General features: G+C 43.1%; 1 protein-coding gene across 4 annotated transcripts in view; it reads right to left on the reverse strand.

Moving 5' to 3' along the window:
- MAPRE2 (microtubule associated protein RP/EB family member 2) overlaps positions 1-21752 on the reverse strand; it is a 139027-nt gene that overhangs the window by 20318 nt on the left and 96957 nt on the right. For all 4 annotated transcript variants that reach the window (XM_066626666.1, XM_066626668.1, XM_066626667.1 and 1 more), the window contains 2 exons: positions 6302-6447; positions 3785-3998 (listed from right to left, as the gene is read on the reverse strand). In XM_066626666.1, the coding sequence (XP_066482763.1) occupies positions 3785-3998; positions 6302-6447 (360 nt within the window). The remainder of the gene's footprint in view (positions 1-3784; positions 3999-6301; positions 6448-21752) is intronic.

The following is a 21752-nucleotide window of genomic DNA, read 5'->3' on the forward strand; positions in this document are numbered from 1 at the left end:
TGAAAACAGTTGGCACTTTCTCCTCCTCCTAAAAATTCAGACTGACCCAATTCAAATGCAACGCTAAATCATGCTTTAACAGTATGTGAATGAGCCTGATGGAGACATGGGTTCCAGTGCTCTCCTTCTGCGCATGAGAACAAGAGAGAGCTTTGCTCACACTTAAAAACTGTTCATAACAATATGAATTCAGGAAACTGGTTTGTTAATTAACTATACATAGAACAAACCAGGGTATTAAAGCATAGTCCAGGGCCTAGGAGAGGGGAGTAAAGGGGGTAATTTGTACCCAGCCCCAGGGTCAGAAAGGGGGCCCAGAAAGTCCCTGGGATTTTACATTTTCCAGTCTCACACAAGCTCACTGCCCATGCATGATGCTAGGAGCACAACCATGGGCATTCAGTGGCAACTGCTGCTGCAAGCCATACACACTGGGCCCAGAAATGCATCCATGACCCTCCTTAACACACTGTCAAATCAGGGAGTAAACTGGCCTGCTGCAGTAGCTCTTTGGCTTGTGGATCTGATAACCATGAAGGAGTGTATAGGGGCACAGCTGCAAGACTACAGAGTGAGCTTAAATACATTGATGCTAATTTTCAGCAATGATTTTCTAAATTTCAAAGATTTTAAAGAGACTTAGGAGTGTGTTCTGTTTTCCATATTACTTTATCTAGCTGCCAGTGCTGCATAGTTGGGTAGACCTGGGCTCCACATTCAGAAGCCTGGTAGACCTGGGCTCTAAAGACTATTCTGGCTGTCAGCACTCTCCCCCTGCCCTGTTTTGCTCCCCATTCTGCCTTCCCCCATTGCCCTCTCCCCCTTTGGGAAGGGTCCCAAAAGAAACTTTGGTACCCCAGGATAAAATTCCTCTCAGTGGCCCTGGCATAGTCAAACTACCTGGTCCACTTCCTGACTCATAGTTAACAGCAATTCCTTGAATTTGTGCATAACATGCAAGTGTCAATTGTTTTTATATTGAAAAAGAGGAAGACGATTTTTTTCCTCTTTGTGAATGCAAGAGAGGACTAGACTGGTGTCATCATTATCTTCCTTTTTGGGAAACAGGGTAGTTAATGCTCCCAGCCTTCTTGTTCTAGCCCTACACCACTGCTCTATTCCAAAACACAAGAGTGGCACAGTGAGGAGTAGGAATAAGGGAAGGGAAGGACAGTAGGCAAGCTGGTGGGTCTGCTTTCTCTGCTGCTGACAACGATCAGAGTGGTGGAATTGAGAGAAAAGCCACAAGGGAGTGTGTGTCCTGTCACCATCCTGCTGCCGTTGCCGCCTCTCCTCCTTACTAAACTGAGAGTGGAATATCCTTGCCTAGCTAGTTTAGAAAAAAACAACAGGAGGCCACCATCAGGGAGAAGGGGAAGAACACGGGCACACAATAAGAAAAAAAAGGGGGGAAGTGGAATTTGAGCATTGCCTCAGACTCCAGTCAGACTTTTGACCAGGCCTGGTTAGAGTAACATTGCAAGGCAGGTGCATTTCTAGGTTCTTCACACTTCAGTAGATACTGGTGCATAGAGCTCAGTAGTCACAAAGACTTTTTGACTGAAGTCCTTACAGGTCACATTTGGGTTCAGCTTGTTTTTTTTCTGACACTACCACTTTTCTTACCACTATTTCATCAACAAAGAAAATGGAAATAAAAAAACAACAACAGCAGAACACTAAATGGAATCTTAGCATGACAATTAGCAGGTATCAGCATTTTTCAAAATAAATAAGAAATACCATACTATATATATTGATTTACTGTCTATTACTGCTTCAGCACTTAGGATTTGGAAGCATTCCAATCGCTATAAAACTAGATTGCTAGCAGGTTTATCTAAGAATGAATGCAGGAGAGGGAGAGGAGAAGCAACTCTTACTATCACCTATATACCTATAAACAAAAGTACTAACTGGGAATTTGATCTTCTGTAAGTATAAAATGTTATTTCTAGTGATTTAGTACTCTAGCACAGGCTTTTAACAAAAATAACTGAAGAGTCAGGCCAAAGGATCTCTGTATCATCTGGAGCAGACACCATGCAGTTTAACAACTCTTTTAATCCTTCAGTTAGGAGCATCATAACTATTACAATGTCATTTTTTGAAGCAGCATGCAGTTTAACTGGACATCAGAATAGTGTAGTGGATCCCAAACTTTTTTTTTGACTGGCAGCTCCCTTGACCTACTGGGCCATTGGCTGTGGCTCCTCATTAGGGATACAATCCTATACATTGTATATAGGGTGGCGGGCTTTTCGTGAGGATTCCGTAGGTAGCTGCAGCTCACAGTTTGGAAACCTCTGGAAAAGTGACATTATCTTAACAGGCAAATTCTGCTAAATCAGAGCCACAAACCGATATAAGGAATAGAACAGGTGTATCATCAGGGAGAGATCTATAACCAAGTAGTGCAATGATTTTTAAACATTCTCATCTCATGGAACAATGACAAGGTGCTAAAATTGTGAAGGCACACCATCAGTTTCTTGACAATTGACAAGGAACTCTGCACTGCTGGCCAGAGGCTCACAACTCCCAATGGTTCTACTAATAATGACGCTTTCCCAAACACTTGTGGCACACCTACAGACCATTCTCAGCACATCAATGTGTCCTGGCACATTGGTTAAAAATAGCTGAAGTGGTAGAACACATGCTTTGTATGCAGAAGGATCCACATTCAATCTCTGGTTTCTCTAGGTAGGACTAGAAAAGGTCCCCAGCATGAAACTTTGAAGAGCTGTTGCCAATCAGTGGGTTGTATTCTAAAATCATCTTCTGTTCATGGATGAAGTCCCATTCACTCAAGGAAATGGAGTGATCTCCTTCTTTCCTCATTAGCAATGTGTATTCTCTCATGTCTTCCTGGTGGTTAAGTGACTCCTCAAGCAGATTTCTGGAGGCACAGGAAGATGAAAGGGGATATTTTCATCAATTCCTTCTCCCCCTTTGTACCTACAGGGCTTCCTCTGTGAACATTTGACCATCTTTGGATACAGTTCAGGGCAGAAAATACAGAGACTGACTAAGCAGAAGGTGAGGTTCATATATCATAAGCTGCTGTTGCTATATCAGCAACAGCCATAACTCAATGCTGTATAGTATTGTTCTCCAAAGATTTAAGAGGCCTGTAATTAGTCGGAAGCGGTGGGGCTTCACATGAAAGAACTCAAAAGGAGTGATACGTTATCATTTATAACTCATAATGCCCCAGAAGGCACAGCTGATTCAAACACAGCATTTCAGCTTTCAGTGCCCAGTATTTGACAGGGATAGAAACTATCTACACCAGTAATTTTCAACCAGTGTGCCATGGCAAACTGGTGTGCCGCAAATGATCTACAGGTGTGCCACAGGAGTTTGGGGGAGGGTCATTTATTAGTAGGACCAGTGGAGATGCCTTTCCAATTGTCAAAAAACTGATGGTGTGCCTTGACAATTTTAGCACCTTGTCAGTGTACCACAAGATGAAAAAGGTTGAAAAATGCTGATCTACACTGATACAGGTCACTTTATGCACCACCACAAGTTGAGATTTTACACATCATTATGAGCCATCATAGCACTTAACTCCCTCAACCTGACCACACCTCATTTTGCAAACAACATATCTGTAATGCAGTGCCTACAATAACATGGAATGAGAGATCTACTTTATCCAAGTTGACCTTTTCAAGTTGTCTCCATGTCAGTGTAACTGTAATGACATCTATATGGTATTCAACAACTGTTGCTGAAAACAATTCAAAACAAAGAAAAACAAAACTTGCAACCATACCTGCTGTGGGCGAGTTTGCATGATGAGATTTTTTTGGCAAATTAAAGATCTGTTCGCCGGGATCAGGTGGAGGAATAGCATCTTGGCCTTGCCGGGCCTCTACCGGATCATACTCTTTCCCATCATAGTTAGCATCAAAGAACTTCTTAAACCACTGGATAAAATCCAAGTTGTCTTGGAAGCGACCCTTTACTAATTTCTCCACTGGAATAACCTGTACGGAGTAAAGAAAGATGTGTAAATTTACAGTGACAACTGAAGCGGTTCAGCACTAATTTACTGAAAATTCCTAAACACCAATGCATTCCTAGCAAGAAATTTTTTTAAAAATTTTTTGGGTAGCAATATAAAAAGATAATCATTGACTAGACTGTATAACAGTGTTTCTCAACTAGTGGTATGAGTACACTAGTGGTACTTGAGGTGGTGCCTGGTGGTACACCTGGGACCCCCAGACACCAACAGCAAGACCAGCAAGGTGACGCAACCAACAGCAGTAGGAGGCTTGGCTCAATGGGTAGAGCTCCAAAGTTGAAAAAGCCCTCCCATCCACCTTAGCCTCTTACTGGTGCATCGCATATCGTCTCCCAACTCGGAAGTAACTGGCAATAATCATATACTTCTGGTAGTACTTCCAATAAGCGGACCATGCAAAGTGGTACAGCTGGGGACAAATGTTGAGAAACACAGCTGTATACAAATAATTCTGGCTAGTTATCCAGGCCACTAGTCAATTCATTCTGCACTTTCATAACACTGCCCTGCTCCCAAAATAAATTTTCATAGCAATATGGCATACAGTTTAATCTGCATTAAACGTCTTTAAAGTGTACACTATAATTTTGTTATTCCAACTTTACTTAAAAAATCTAGCAACCCTGGAGCCTATGCTGCATAATCATACACTGCATTTCTCATAACCTATCATCCCATAAAAATCTATTGCTATCACACATTTTAAGTTAAGAACATAAGAACAGCCCCATTGGATCAGGCCATAGGCCCATCTAGTCCAGCTTCCTGTATCTTACAGTGGCCCACCAAATGCCCCAGGGAGCACACCAGATAACAAGAGACCTCATCCTGGTGCCCTCCCTTGCATCTGGCATTCTGACATAGCCCATTTCTAAAATCAGGAGGTTGGCATACACATCTTGGCTTGTACCCCGTAATGGATTTTTCCTCCAGAAACTTGTCCAATCCCCTTTTAAAGGCATCCAGGCCAGTCGCCATCACCACATACTATGGCAAAGACTTCCACAGACCAACCACACACTGCGTAAAGAAATATTTTCTTTTGTCTGTTCTAACTCTCCCAACACTCAATTTTAGTGGATGTCCCCTGGTTCTGGTGTTATGTGAGAGTGTAAAGAGTTATTGTATTCCAACCACATCACACAGCAAAAACTAATAAAATAATGTAAAATTAATTTCTAGGCATCTTCTTATATACTCTGGGAATACCATCCACAGGGAAGGGACCTAAAGGCTCCGCTTTGTACTTAGGATCTAACAATGGATACATTCTTTTTACTATACCTTTATTTAGGTACATACAATACAAGAAGTAGCTTCAGTATACACTCTTGGTTCAGGAAGCTAGGTTTTTAAATAGTTTAACATAATGCACAGGCTTACCTCCATTAGCATCTCAATAGACTTAAGGCAGTGGTTTTCAAACTGGGGCATCACAACGCTCCAGCCTGAAGGCCCTGGCCTCTGCCCCCTTAAGGGGTGGGGGTAGCGAGGAGGCAGGGAGGAGGCTAACGGGGCTGCAGGAACTGGGATGCACTTACCAGTACCTGCAGCAGCCATTCTGGGGTGTGGGAAGCCCTGCGTGAGCGTCTGCAGGGATCCCCAGGTTTCTAAAAGTGAAACTAGAGCTATCGCGCTCTACTTCCGGTTTTGCATAAATGGACCGCGATCGCTCCGCTTTCACTTCTGACGACCTGGAGAGCTCCGCAGACACTCGCGCAGGGCTCCCTGCACCCCAGGACAGCTGCTGCACAGACTGGTGAGTGCATCCCAGTCCCTGCAGCCCTGTTAGCGACACAATCCTGGGGATTGTGCCACTGCCTCCTACCCGTCCCCTCCAAGACTTACTGCGGTTCAAACTCTCTGTGAGAGTTTGAAACTCTCTGTGAGAGTTTGAAAACTGCTGAACTAAGGGCCCAATCCTATCCAACTTTTCAGCACCAGTGCAAATGCAATGCAGCCCTGGGGTAAGGGAACAAATGTTCCCATACCTTAAGGAGGTCTCTGTGACTGCCTCCCCATCACAGGACACAGTGCACGTCCCATTGGCACGGCTGCACTGGCACTGGAAAAATCAGATAGGATTGGGCCCTAAAATGAAGAAGAAATTAGCTTTGTTACTTACACTTCCATCCCTTTGAATGAAAATTGAAATATACTACTTTACTGTATAGAGTTCAATGTTGCCTTAGCTACACAGATAAAGAACCAAAACATATTTCTCCGAAATGCAACAAACTGAGGCCACAGCAATCCTCTTACCTTATCCACATTCATTCTTTTAAAAGATGCTTGCAAAAGTTTGAAGTTATGGATGTACTCATGTTCCAACTTTGCTTGGAATTTTACTTTCTTCAAGCTAATGCACCCTGGGAACAACATATCCATGAACTGGCAATAAGCTGCTCCTAAAAAAAGAGAGCACATGCAAATTAATCACAATGCAAGCAATGTAAACAAGGATGCATCACAAGGGACAAAGTAACAAAAGGTTTGCTATCTGCTACTGTGATATCAGACTATACCTAAAATAGATACACAGGTTGAGTCTCATTACTCTTGAGGGTTCCCAGAACTCATGGCAAAAAACACACTAAAGCAAATCATTTTAAAAAACAAAGTCCCTTTGCTCTGGTGACTTAAAAACAGCCTTGCTGACCTTTTGAAAGACACACAGAGGCAATCAGTCTCCTTCTAGGCACTTAGGCTTCACTAGGAGGCAGCAATCCCTCTCTTCACCAGGATCCCCAGCAAGGGGAAAAGAATGAAGGTGATAATCACTGCCATTTAGCCTTCCACCTGCTTAGGGGGAAGGGAGGGGCCTGCCTTGTGCCTGGAGAGAGAATGATTGATGGATGGTCAGCGGGCTGCCCTCTCTCACATTAATAAGGCTATTAAGGACTGTTTTCCTTTAATTTAAAGAGTACTTCTCATCACGCTGAGATAGAAAAATCTGTGGATAATTAAGTTATACCTGTAATTACTTGCATGGCTGTCTGTACAACAGTAAAAAGCAGTTTTTTAAACTGTGGTTTTAAAGGGATGCATTTTTTTCCTTCTCCAGGGATCAGCATATTCCTTCTCGTTTGCAGTGGCCATTTGGGTTGAGTCAAATCCATGTATAAAAAATATGTGCATAATAAGGTTGGACCTGTATATTGGTTTTGTGCATTGCCATGGAGTACATTTCATATGCACATACATTTTTACCATAGCCCTGTTTTCAGAAAATGGTCCCAGTACATGGTTGGCAACCTTCAGTCTGAAAGACTACGGTATAAGCCTTACAGCACCCGGTATTCCCAGGTGGTCTCCCATCCAAGTACTAACCAGACCTGACCATGCTTAGCTTCTAAGATCAGACGAGATTGGGCATGTGCAGGGTAAATCTACACACCCAGTAAAGAAGAGGGAAAAATAGGGCTGGTAACACCTGTCACCCCTGCTGGTTATGCCCCCAATGCTGAGTGAATCATGCAGAACTCCCAACAGTAGCATATACACTGCTGTGGCCCCCTCGCACAAGAATGCTGATGTGGTGGGTGTGGCCCCACTCCATGCATTTATTCAAGCTGAGACTATTTTTGGAAAACAGGTGATATCTTTGTAGGAAGGGCAAACCATCCAAGTCTTCCAGTCAGGTCGGCTAAAAAACGTAAATCGCATGATTGAAAAATAATAGCTAATGCCATTAGCTATTATTTTTCAATGACTATAAAAATCTTCAGACTGCCTGAGTGAGAGGAATAAAGGCACAGAAACACCTTGGCCTTATCAATATGTTGTGGGTTGGAGCTCCTTTAAGTTACACACAAATGAACATATTCAAGCAACTTGAACAGAGACTTATCTAAAATGAGAAAATAAGGTGCTAGGTTGTGTTTTGTTGACAGAATAGCACCAGCAGTTACATGTGTAAACTTCATAATGTGTGCAAATTTCATTCAGAAAAGGGAAGTGGGAGACAAGGAAAGCAGGATTAGAGGGTTGTTTAACATGTTATGCCCAGCATGCAACTGACCCTTGTATGCTTATTCTTCCCCCCCTTAAACAGTCACAAGGGGGATTCAGATTGCTTCATGGAGAGTGGGACCTTCAACCTTTGCCCCGACCTGGTTGGCTCAAGATCCTCATGACTGCTATTTAGCACAAATGAAAGCTTTCCTTCTACAACAAATACCTGTGGGGATGCAAAGAACTGGACTGGAACCACGAGGAAAGCAACTTCCCATGCCCATGATCCCAATCTGGATTAGTCCCCATAGAAGTAATATTTTTTGGGAAAGAACACGCATGCAATGGGATAAGACATGTGCTTGTGCAATCATGTAGTTTTGTCAGATAACTGGAGAAGGGACTTTGATGAAGAGATAAAAAGGAAGAAAATTTCTACTGAATTTTCTACTACCAAAGATGGCACAAACCTCTAGCCTGCTTACCTATCCAAAGAAGATTTGAGTTTGCAACCCGAAAGTGTTGCTAAAAACATTTCCATCTATATCTACCAAAATAAAGTTTTCTTCTTTGCACAAGTCCATTTGCTGTTGAGGTAAGTTCTTAAATATCTTGTGTACCACAATGGCCAGACTGCTGCTTTGTGCTTGTCAACCAGACATTGCTTCACCAAGATGCAATGAACTGGGACCAGATACCTTCAAGTGTGGATAGCAAGCTCTGGAGATGCAGCCAATTACAAGACCTGAAATATTGACACAATTTACAGAAGTGTGTTGGTGGGGGCCATATTTCAAAATCCCCATAATTGCAACCTTGTACCTTTGTAGAATGTGTGTATCATTTTTGACTGCTGACAGAACTGTACTTCAACTCTCTCACAAAACCTATCCTGCAATGCTGTGATGGCAGCAGTGGCTCTTGCATCCAAACCTGCTGATGTTTTACTTGCATCTGGACTAGCAGATATGCCACAGACAATTGATGAAGCAGGCCTGAAGTGGAACTATCGATCAAGACCTTTATTATTTCATCATTTATTCTTACTTACAATCACCCTATGGTGATATGTTGCATCTTCCAGGAGAACAAAGAAAAAGCTCTAGCTACCATCTTCTAAATTAGCTGCATTCAATATGAATGAGGTTATAAAAACAATGGAAGCATCCACCAAGCATCGCTATCCATTCCTATCAACAAAGTTTACAATGAATAACAGATCCTCCAATAAATGTTAACTTGCTGCAAAGGCAGTAACGTGAACCTGGATGCAACTTGTAAATGGACTGCCTGGTTTTTGTACTGTATAGTATGTGTTTAGCAATACATTTCTTAATATCTAAAGAGGTGCACTCTGTTAAGAGACCTGGGTTGGAAATCTCAGAGCTTGCCCTTTAAACCCACTGCAGCTTTTACACCCTCTCCTCAAGCCATTTTCACTCTCTCCAAAATTAACACTCATTATAAAGTAACTAACAGCACAATCCTGAGCTGCGCATGGGCCAGTGCAAGTTCCTTACATGGGCCCAGGAGGTCTAGAGGGCTGTAAAGAAATAAGAACATAAGAACATCCCCACTGGATCAGGCCATAGACCCATCTAGTCCAGCTTCCTGTATCTCACAGCAGCCCCACCAAATGCCCCAGGAGCACACCTGATAGCAAGAGACCTGCATCCTGGTGCCCTCCCTTGCATCTGACATAGCCCATTTCTAAAATCAGGAGGTCGCACATACACATCATGGCTTGTAACCCATAATGGATTTTTCCTCCAGAAACTTGTCCAATCCCCTTTTAAAAGCATGTAGGCCAGATGCAGTCACCACATCCTGTGGCAAGGGGTTCCACAGACCAACCACACGCTGAGTAAAGAAATATTTTCTTTTGTCTGTCCTAACCCTTCCAACACTCAGTTTTAGTGAATGTCCCCTGGTTCTGGTGTTATATGAGAGAGTAAAGAGCATCTCTCGATCCATTTTATCCTCCCTGTACATAATTTTGTATGTCTCAATCATGTCACCCCTCAGGCTTCTCTTTTCTAAGCTGAAGAGGCCCAAATGCCATAGCCTTTCCTCATAAGGAAGGTGCCCCAGCTTAGTAATCATCTTAGTCGCTCTCTTTTGCACCTTTTCCATTTCTACTATGTCCTTCTTGAGATGTGGTGACCAGAACTGGATGCAATACTCCAGGTGTGGACTTACCACTGATTTGTACAACAGTATTATTAGCAGTTTTGTTCTCAATACCTTTTCTAAGGACCCCAAGCATAGAATTGGCCTTCTTCACTGCTGCTGAACATTGGGTCGACACTTTCATTGACCTGTCCACTACCACCCCAAGATTTCTATCTGCATCTCCTTGAGAGTTGGCAACACCGGCACGCAGAGGCACACCGGCCTTCGGAGGCTGGCAGAAGCCTCTGCAACGACGGAAGGAAAGAACTTTGCATCATCCCAGCTGGGCCAATGCAAGGCCCTGGGCTGGGCGAGGAAGAGGCAGGGGGATGCATTCCTGGGCAGGGGGAAGGCAGGCAGTGGACAGCCCTGGGGTGGGCAGGCGGGCAGGGCTGGGATCTGGCAGTTGTGTCAGTTCCCAGGGAGTTCAGAGCAGCTAGAAGCCACTCCACTCTCCTCAGACTTGCACCACCTCAGCAGGTGGAGCATGTCCGAGGAGCCCCATTGAGGCCAGGGCACCATACCCACGGGTAAGGGGAAAAGTTTCCCCTTGCCTCTGGCTGAACTGATTCTGGCCCCTATCCTGCGCTGGATACAGCACAAGCCCCTTGGCTTGCCTGTTCCAGCATAGGATAGGATTGCATCTAAGACTGCAAACCATGCCCAGTTACATGTGGGTAAAGTCCTATTGAGTTCAACTGGACTAGTAATACACAACTTGGCTAACTGCTTGCAGCCCAAGACTGTAGCATTCAGATGGCCATCAGAAAGTCTTGCATGTGTTCTGCTCTAGATCTGCACCTGCCAGCTTAGAATGGATTACGCAACACAATCAACTTGCCGTTGTAAGAACTATTCAATTATTATTAAGAATATTATACACCACTTCTCAGCAAATGAGTAGAAAGTGGTTTGCAAACCAAATCAGTACGTACAGGCACAGACAACACTCCAAGACCTTACAGGACGTCAAACAACCTACTGGCATCACTTTTTTGCCAGTAGCAAGTACTGATGTTCTTTTTTCTCCCCGACTTCCCCAACTCACCCTCTTCTTCAGGAAATCATTTCACGGTACCCATTCAAACAAATTAAACTCTTTTACTGGTCTATGAAGCCGGGGAAAAAAACTATGGTCAAACTAAACATAACCGTAAACACTTGTGACTCTTAAAATAAAAAATGCACAAATTTAAGAATACAGTATACACAAATCCATATTCAACATGGAATTGATTAATTTGTAGCTGAAAGGTGCCAACACTCACTTGTGCCAAAGGTGCCAACAGAGTCCAGAAACTCTGCTCGTGCTCTCTCACAAAGAAGCTATTTCTCCTATTCAAAGTAGACAACAGTTGGTATTTTTCCATGGGGATAATACCATGGCACTCTGCACATACCTAAGGTACTCATTTCTTTATTAGTGCAATACAGTTCTTGGTAGGGGGAAGAGAAGATGGATAAAATGCAGCCCAACTGACTCCAGAAGGCACCAACCATCAATATAAAAAATAAACAGAGCTGGCAGCACTGAACAAACGACGGATTCATGATTTCTTTTAGTGTTTGATGAGTTTTGTTTCCTCTGGGCTATTGATTTTGTCACCAATGTTTTAAATATATGCAGCTAGGTTATAGAATGTATTTGCAAACATGGCTATGTTGACTACATGCATGAGTGCTAACTACTTTTGACCCAATTAGAATGCAGAAATTCTATACTGCTTCTAGAACAGAAGGCAGATCACATCACTGAAACAGCTCACACCATTGTCTGTTATTGCCCAGAGCAAATAACACTACCCTCCCTTTATGTTAACTTGCTTCATATTTTTCCCTTGTATGAAAAAAATTGACATCTGTTATCTAGTCACATCTCAGAAAAACCCAGTTTCTATAACTAAGCAGCATAACAGAGCAAACATGCTTCTGCTGAACAACTGAAGCTTTTTGTGCATGTTTTTCTTTTATCGAACAAGCTGGGTCTTCCACATAAGCTTCCACATAATTTCACTGCAGCCATCACTGGTATATGCCTGAGAATGGAATCATGTTTTCAAATAAGTGCTCAACAGCCTTTTAAAAAGGAAAGCTTCTGCTTAAATTTCCCAGACAGAGGCAAATCTGTCTATCATGCACCAAAATCAAAGATATATGCTCACAGAGGAAGGTAGGGCAAGACAAAATGATGGGTCAAAATAATAAAATGGCATCATTCAGACTGAGTTAAGCTTGAAGATGGACATATGCTATGATGCTACAAAACCCCTCCAGAAAGTTTAACATTTTTGCATACAGAATTCACCTTCACTGAGAATCCCAGCTTTCATTTTTCTTAGGTTTTCAAAGGTATGTTTAGAAGTGTGGGGAAATGCCTAGTGAAGTCTCAGACCTGGGTTCAAATATCCACACCATCATGAAGTTTATAGGGCAGCAGCCTAATCTACTTCACACGGTTGTTGTAAGAATAAAGGGGGCAGAAAGGGAACTGTCAGTACCTATCATCTATTTGGGCAGGGTACTAAATCCAGGCACTTCTTCCTTCTATTCATCAAATAATCAATGTTATCAGAGCTGATGTAATTTGGCAACGGGTTGATGAGTTGTGCATGACACACATGCACAGCCCTGCATGACAGATTTTTGGGTGGAGGCCCATACTTTCCTACAAAAGCTGCACAATCACAAGTACACACTGCATGTGTAACTTGAAAATAATGCTCAAAAGTGTAACCTGAAAATATTGCTTAGAAATAATTTTACTGCCTTTCCTTAGTTACTCTACTCACTACAGAAACATACGTCTCTTTTTGCAAACATACTCTGTGCTCCCTGAGTATCCCTCTTCCCCCTGCCCTTAAATCTACATTGGATTTTACTGCAAAAAGAAGCCTTATTTGCCCACAAGAAATCTCATATAATTGGGTCTAGACATCAGCATTGTGTAGTTTGCCAGGTAGTAGAGATGAACACGCTTAACAAATTCACAGACGGGACCAGAACAGCAGCATCTTGCAATAAGTATGCATGATGTAATGTTTTGGCAAGAACAGAAATAACTGCAGAGCAAAAAAAGATTTGTTTTACAGCTACAGCCTTCCAAAATATCCAAAATTTTGAAAGCAATTTGTTAGCATTCTTATTTACAAAGTTGACAGTAGGTCAAACATTTAAGAACATAAGAACATAAGAACAGCCCCACTGGATCAGGCCATAGGCCCATCTAGTCCAGCTTCCTGTATCTCACAGCGGCCCACCAAATGCCCCAGGGAGCACACCAGATAACAAGAGACCTCATCCTGGTGCTCTCCCCTACATCTGGCATTCTGACTTAACCCATTCCTAAAATCAGGAGGTTGCACATACACATCATGGCTTGTACCCCATAATGGATTTTTCCTCCAGAAACTCATCCAATCCCCTTTTAAAGGCGTCTAGGCTAGACGCCAGCACCACATCCTGTGGCAAGGAATTCCACAGACCGACCACGCGCTGAGTAAAGAAATATTTTCTTTTGTCTGTCCTAACCCGCCCAACACTCAATTTTAGTGGATGTCCCCTGGTTCTGGTATTATGTGAGAGTGTAAAGAGCATCTCCCTATCCACTCTGTCCATCCCCTGCATAATTTTGTATGTCTCAATCATGTCCCCCCTCAAGCGTCTCTTTTCTAGGCTGAAGAGGCCCAAACGCCGTAGCCTTTCCTCATAAGGAAGGTGCCCCAGCCCCGTAATCATCTTAGTCGCTCTCTTTTGCACCTTTTCCATTTCCACTATGTCTTTTTTGAGATGCGGCGACCAGAACTGGACACAATACTCCAGGTGTGGCCTTACCATCGATTTGTACAACGGCATTATAATACTAACCGTTTTGTTCTCAATACCCTTCCTAATGATCCCAAGCATAGAATTGGCCTTCTTCACTGCCGCCGCACATTGGGTCGACACTTTCATCGACCTGTCCACCACCACCCCAAGATCTCTCTCCTGATCTGTCACAGACAGTTCAGAACCCATCAGCCTATATCTAAAGTTTTGATTTTTTGCCCCAATGTGCATGACTTTACACTTACTGACATTGAAGCGCATCTGCCATTTTGCTGCCCATTCTGCCAGTCTGGAGAGATCCTTCTGGAGCTCCTCACAATCACTTCTGGTCTTTACCACTCGGAAAAGTTTGGTGTCGTCTGCAAACTTAGCCACTTCACTGCTCAACCCTGTCTCCAGGTCATTTATGAAGAGGTTGAAAAGCACCGGTCCCAGGACAGATCCTTGGGGCACACCGCTTTTCACCTCTCTCCATTGTGAAAATTGCCCATTGACACCCACTCTCTGCTTCCTGGCCTCCAACCAGTTCTCAATCCAGGAGAGGACCTGTCCTCTAATTCCCTGACTGTGGAGTTTTTTCAGTAGCCTTTGGTGAGGGACCGTGTCAAACGCCTTCTGAAAGTCCAGATATATAATGTCCACGGGTTCTCCCGCATCCACATGCCTGTTGACCTTTTCAAAGAATTCTATAAGGTTGGTGAGGCAAGACTTACCCTTACAGAAGCCATGCTGACTCTCCCTCAGCAAGGCCTGTTCGTCTATGTGTTTTGAGATCCTATCTTTGATGAGGCATTCCACCATCTTACCCGGTATAGATGTTAGGCTGACTGGCCTATAGTTTCCCGGGTCCCCCCTCTTTCCCTTTTTAAAAATAGGCGTGACATTTGCTATCCTCCAATCTTCTGGCACCGTGGCCGTTTTGAGGGACAAGTTGCATACCTTAGTCAAGAGATCTGCAACTTCATTCTTCAATTCCTTAATAACCCTTTGGTTTTGCTTTCAAGACATTTAGCAAACTACAAGCTTGTAGCAAGAACATTGCTTGTTTCTATTTCAAATGAAACCTAATGCAAATGTTTTCTCCAACTCTGGTCACAAACATAAAAATGTGTTATTCACAGCCGAGAGGCTGTCCCGTTGTGACCTCAGCTGGCTGCTGTTGAGCACCAAGCTATCCAGATGTGTTGATGGTTCCACCACCACCTACAACAACAGCCTCAGAAGATGAAGGGGAGGGTGTTGTTCAGCACTCAAGTCCTTCTCCTTCCCTGCCAGCTTTCTTCTCACTGGATATTGGGGCTTAGGCTGTCCTCCCCACAGACAGTGGAATAACCTTCACAGCACAGCAAGCTGAATCTCATTCGGCTTCTCAGAAGATTCCTGCACTTTTGCAGGACAGGACTAGGTGTCAGCCACTGCAGCAACAAATTTGCCAGTGAAAGAGATTGGTTGTGACCTTCTGACTTTAGTGAAACAGGGCTCCCGGCCACCATAACCGCTGCTTTCCTGCCAAATTAGACTATAGTGAGTCTTGCTCACTATGTAAACCAGTCATATCACCCCACAGGGGTAGTTATACCAGACAATCATATGCAGTGTGTTTGGGAACCAATAAAGCATAAAGAAATGCCAGTGAACTCCATCCAGTGTGCTCCAGAGTGACAAAGGGTGGGGTGAAAGAAGGGAAAGCAAAGCAACCCTTACCTTACCCTTTCCTGCCACTTTTTCTATGTATATATTCTGCCACGCTTATTCCATTGTCAGTCGACTGCTAAGTCAAGAGCTGGTGTGGAATAGAGATAGTTTTCCAAGCTTCCTTGGACTGGTTCAGAAAGTGATCTGATTTCTTACTATTTGGGGGGCGGGGTGAGAGAGAATTAGGATTAGGATTTCTGAGTGAGGGCTAAATGAAAATCTTGCACTTTCCAAAAATGTATGAGCGGACTAAGGTGGATTTTAGCCATATGGGCTCTTCATTCTAAAAGATATGGTGTCATTGTATGATAAAAAATAATGTAAGGAATTCCCCCCTGCTAAAATATCCCATGATGCACTGATCAAGGGACATTCTCTAGGCTTTTTCTTAATGTCTGCCCTTTTCCAAATTGTGTCATTGCACACACTGCTCAACATGCACAGGACACCAGTTCTTTTGAGATAAACTTAGAGAACTGGAGTCCCAGATAGCCTATGCAAGCTTAATCATTCTGGCAGCTAAACAGAGCAATGTCCCACAGGATCATAATGCAATAAATCAAAATGCCACATTAAAACCTCAACACTTCAAATAATCACAAAATCCATAAGCAAACAGACTCCAGAAGTGAGAAGTGGGAGATTCAACATGATCGCAGAACACTGCAAGTCTTACCAGCCAGTTATCAAACACATCATGCAAATCAAAAGTATCGTGAATTAATCATAACATCTACATTAGCTCTGAATCTGAGGTGAGCAGGATACGGTTCTCCCATCTCTAATAATACATGCCCAGCTCCCAAGCAACAAAGATTATACAGAACATTAAAATTCATCTCTAAAATATCCTACTTGTCTACATTTTATTCTGCAGTTCCATAATTAGTGACAAAAGTTATAGTTCAAGTTGTAACTTGAAAAAAGCAACTGTTTAAAGCTATTTGGTAAGAAACATTGTCAACTAACTTTACATACCACCACTAATCCCAACACCGCCCTATAGCCAATTAACATTCATTTGATGTGATAGTTATTTTTCTTAAATCATAGGCAACAAATCATGAAAACAAAAAAATGCAACAGATGTCAGGATTCAGACCCACAATCAAGGATGTAAATCCTGGTAGCATTTTTGTGCATATATGCCTTCTTTACATCATGTCCAAGCTGGCAGTCTATAGGTTAGAGACTAGTTCCAGACCACAAATTTTCAACCACTGTGTCATGGCACACCGGTGTGCCATGGATGGCCTAAGGTGTGCACAGGAGTTTGGGGAGGGTTAGAAGGGCAATTGGCGGATTTGAGCCCCCTACCAGCAGTGTGGTGTGCCTTGGAAATGGTCAAAAACCTGATGGTGTGCCCTGACAATTTTAGCACCTTGTCAGTGTGCCCTGAGATGAAAAAAGTTAAAAATAGTTGTTCTAGACAGCATCAGTCAGATCAGATCTGAAGCATGCTCAAAGACATGAGTCTTCAGGGCTGTAGGAACTGTTAGGGAACAATGTGCAAAAATGCTTTATTCCTGCCTGAAGTACCAAAGCATGTCAGCATTTAAATGACCCCTGCTGAGCAAACAGATGCATTCTGAACATTTAGTGTATGTCACAGTTTTAACTATCGTACATACAATCTATTCTTTCTGAAGCCTGTGACAAAACAACTGGTTTTCTTTCAACAATTAAAACACATGGGGAAAAAACTTACTTCAAAATGAAAGCTGCAAGTTTATTTAGCACCTACTTGAAACAGTGAACAAAATATACTTAGCATCACAGCCCAATCCTCCGCAGTGCACCCTGCACTGCTGCTAGCCTTTGTGAAAGCCATAAAGCACTTCACAACCACATAGCCACTGCTGGGGCTAGTGCAAAAGCCTGCATCAGCCCATGGGTGCCGGTGAAAGCAGCGGCATACGCCAGACCAGGTAAGATACATGCTGAGCAGCACAAAGGAAGAACAGGGTGGGGGAGCGTGGGGAAAGGGTATAATGGGATGAATGAATCGGGCCTGGGAGGGGGGAAGAAACAGTGGCAGCTGTGCATGCCATACCCTATCCCCATTCTCAAACCCACAAATCCACTTGGACTTGCACCTCTTTAGCTTGCACAGGTCTGAGAAGACCCAGTGCACTGACTGCGGCTTACCCTAGGACAAGGGGATGAATGTACCCTTATTTCAAGGAGACCTCCAGCCTTCCAACTTTCCCCACAGAATGCAGCATGACCCACTGATGCAGGATTGTGCTGTCAGTTACCCAAAGAACAGTTCTCTCTCAACCAGCTGAAGATAGTTCCTGTGTCCTGCAATTGGGTCAGCTGTTAATACAGTAGGGATCTCTCTAGATCAGGCTTGTCTCTAGTTCAGTGACAGAAATAGGTTTCTTGTCTTGCATTTTTAAAAAAGAAAAATGGTGACAAACAGCTTCACTCTCTGCACTACCCAAGATGAAAGCTGAGTGCCATTGTCAGACTAAAAACAAGTCAATAATTGCAGAGAGTGTCCATGCCAATAGATTATTTTTTTGCTAGAGTTCATATTGGAGTCTAGTCAGTGACAGTGATGGTGGTGAAGGAACAATACATTTCTGTCAGCAACGTATCCAGTAGAGTTTTTTTTTTTTTTGAAGGCACGTGACCTATTTCAATCTGGTCTGTGTTCAAATGTTCAAGATCCCTTAGAAGCATACTGTTACTTGTTTGTGAAGCATCTAGAGGATAAAACTGCTTGTAAACGTATCAATCTGAATGAAGTTTTAACTGCAAGCCTTATGGATGTGTTCAGAATGACCATATGGTCAAATGTGGTGGGATCAGTTTCAGTTGCTCAAGGTGTTTGGAGGAATGCAATGAAACCTGCATTCTCCACTCTTCTCCCATCCCCCATTTTAATAAAGTTAGCAGGACAGCATTGACCAGATGGGGCTAGGAAGTAGTAAATCCACAATTTGAGAAGGGCCAGTCCCAACTCCCTAGAAAGAGGAAGTTATGTGGCAGCTCCCAAAAATGAACTCTTTGTACCCATAAGATTATTCGAACTCATTGGTTCTCAAACTGGTGGGTTGCAGCCCACCAGCCCCACTGGCCCTTTCCCTTAAAGGGGCAGGGGGATGCAGTAGTGCAATCCTCAAGATTGTGCTGCTGCTGGGGACCAAGAGGCTCTTTTTAGATTAACACCCTTGTGTCAGCCTCCTGGAGGTGCAGGAAGCCCCACAGAGCCCTCTGCAGAGTTCTCTGCATCTTGGAACATTAAAAAAATATGACTGCAACCCACTTTTGGGTTGCAATCACAAAACTGGACGTGGGTCATGATCACATTTTTTGAATGTTCTGAGATGTGGGAGCTCTGCAGAGGCTGCAGAGGACTCTCCCACACTCCCAGGAGGCTGGCACAAGGGGGGTAAATTTTTAAAAGCCTCTCAGCCCCTGGCAGCAATGCGATCCTGAGGATTGCAACACTGCCTTCCCCCCATTCCCACAAAGACTTAGTGGTTAGCAAACTCTACTTGCAAGTTTGACAATCACTGTTCTAACTAAGTCAGTTGCAAATACAGTCACCTCCCATTTCCACACACTCAGTTTTTGCAGTTCACAAATTCCCATCACACACATCTGTTTTTGTTTTGTTTGCCCGTTTGCAGCCCTCCAAACTGTTTCCTCTTTGCACTTGCTTGTTAGTGCTTGCCCTCCAAGTGCAGAGAGGAAGCAGTTTGAAATAAGTCAATATGTAATAAAAAGTTACTTTAAGAATAAAGTTAATAGGTTTTTAGCCTATGACAGTCTGCTACTATAGAAAAACGGGAACTTGCAATAATTCTAATCTTATGAAATCAGAGACATGCATTATGAAAGTAAAATTTTAGATATACAACTACAGACCAATATAAATTGACTAACTTCTGCATAAAGAATCCACTGAAGCTTCTGGGTCAGGGTTAAAATGGTATGCTGAGCCCATGGTATGTTGTGAAGACAACATGACAGCATGAGCCTTAGGCTTGTGCAAAAAGCACAGAAGGATAAAAGATTCCAGTCACAATTTTTGACCAAACCATAGTTTCCAGTTATAGCTGAACGAAGAGCAGAATCCCATATCTACTACCCAAATTATTGGGCAAGAATTTCTGTACCATCTGAATATTATGGTACAAGATAAGTAGCCACAAAAATGACAATTTGGGAAGAGACAAGATATAAATTTGTGCCAAGATTCACAAAGGAGAATCCGGAATGGTGCAGCAGGGAGATTGAAAAGGTGCAGGAGGAGATGGTGTGCGACTGGGCTTTTCAAGAGTTGCCAAAACAAGTCTTCCGGGCCGCATGTGGCCCATGGCTGTGGGTTGGACCACCTATTCTACGGCTTCTTAGGAATTAGAAAATATACCTGTGTAATTATTTCTGTATTATTTTGTACCTTGAAGTTGTTGTTTGTACCTTGAAGTTGTTTCCTCTGCCACTGCAGCAAACAACTGTTTTGCTACTATGTAACATCTTTGACAGTACAGCCCAAACAATGCACTTTGCAGTGACTCATGCTGCATCAACTATTGATGGTCCACACTCACAGTAGCAATGGGTGTGGGCTTATACAAATTCATTAGAAAGATAGGGTGTAGACATGGCTACTATTTTCTTTACTTTTTATTTTAATTTCTCATTCATTACTCTTAAGCAGCCACCCAGGATGCTGCTCTAAACCTATATAGCTAGGTGGAGAGGAGACAGAGGAAAAGCTCTTTACAGTATACACATTCTTGGATGTGCATTCATTTCTTCCTGCTATAGTAGGCAGAGTTCAGCATAGGTCCTCAGGGCTTTCCAACAGCCTGCCATAATAGCTATGTGCCAAATGATCTCAGTTCTGTGGTGTCTAGATTAATATTACAGCTCCTATAACATTGCTTTTGTGATAATGAAAGCTAAAACCTCTTTCCAAGCACAGAAAAAAGGACGAAAATTCTTAGTTTGGGGTGTCTTTGGGGAAATGGATTTTTAGTCTCCAGAAAACAGGGCTGGGTTCTGTACATATTTATGGGCTTAAGTGGGAAATTTTTATTCCCATCTCTTGCCAAAATGATTATATGGAGACACAGAATGGAACCAAATACTTAGGCTTCAAACAGCTCTTTTTAAAAAAAAGTATTTTATTGGGTCATGTGTAACTTGCTCTGTCACTCCTCGCTCAAACGTATGGCCATAATGAGCTATTAAATTAAAGATTATGGTTCAAACTACACCATAATATTGTGTAGTGAGGAGGGTTTTTTAACAATTGAAGAGAAGGCACAGTGCTCAGGAAAAGTACTGAAGAAATTCTGCTCTGCACATCCTCTGAGGCTGCCATTTGGGTGTCGACCAGGAAGCGACAGAGAAAAACAAAGATTGGGCTATCAGGAGATGTTACACTGTATAGCAGAACTTCTGCAAATGGCAAAACAGAGAAAGAGCAAGAAAGCAAACTCGAGGCAAAAAATAATTAATTACTATTATTCCCTCAATCATACCATCTTCATTTTATATACTTCAGTCAGATCACTGTGATTAAGGAAGCAGAGGGTGGGGAAAGAGAATTGTGGTTTCTTTTTCTTCACTACATTCTCTTACTACAGTACTCTAGGCCAGGGGTGCCCAAACCCCGGCCTGGGGGCCACTTGTGGCCCTCGGGGGTTCCCAATCCAGCCTGCGGGGAGCCCCCAGTCTCCAATGAGTCTCTGGCACTCCAGCTATTTACTGGAGCCCGTACTGGCCCGACGCAACTGCTCTCAGCATGAGGACAGTTGTTCAACCTCTCGCCTGAGCTGTGGGACGATGGCTCCCTCCACTACTTGCTGTTTCATGTCTGTGATGCAACAGTGGCAGCGAAGGAAAGGCTGGCCTTGCTATGTGCAAGGCCTTTTATCGGACTTGAGCTACTGCAAGACCTTCATTTATTCATATAAGTTACATTTTTAATAAATTCATTTATGTAAATTTATTCAAATTTTAAATGTGAATTAATTCTTTTTCCCCCAGCCCCAGACACAGTGTCAGAGAGATGATGTGGCCCTCCTGCCAAAATGTTTGGACA

The sequence above is a fragment of the Tiliqua scincoides genome, chromosome 4 (assembly GCF_035046505.1).
Source record: "Tiliqua scincoides isolate rTilSci1 chromosome 4, rTilSci1.hap2, whole genome shotgun sequence".
NCBI lineage: Eukaryota > Metazoa > Chordata > Lepidosauria > Squamata > Scincidae > Tiliqua > Tiliqua scincoides.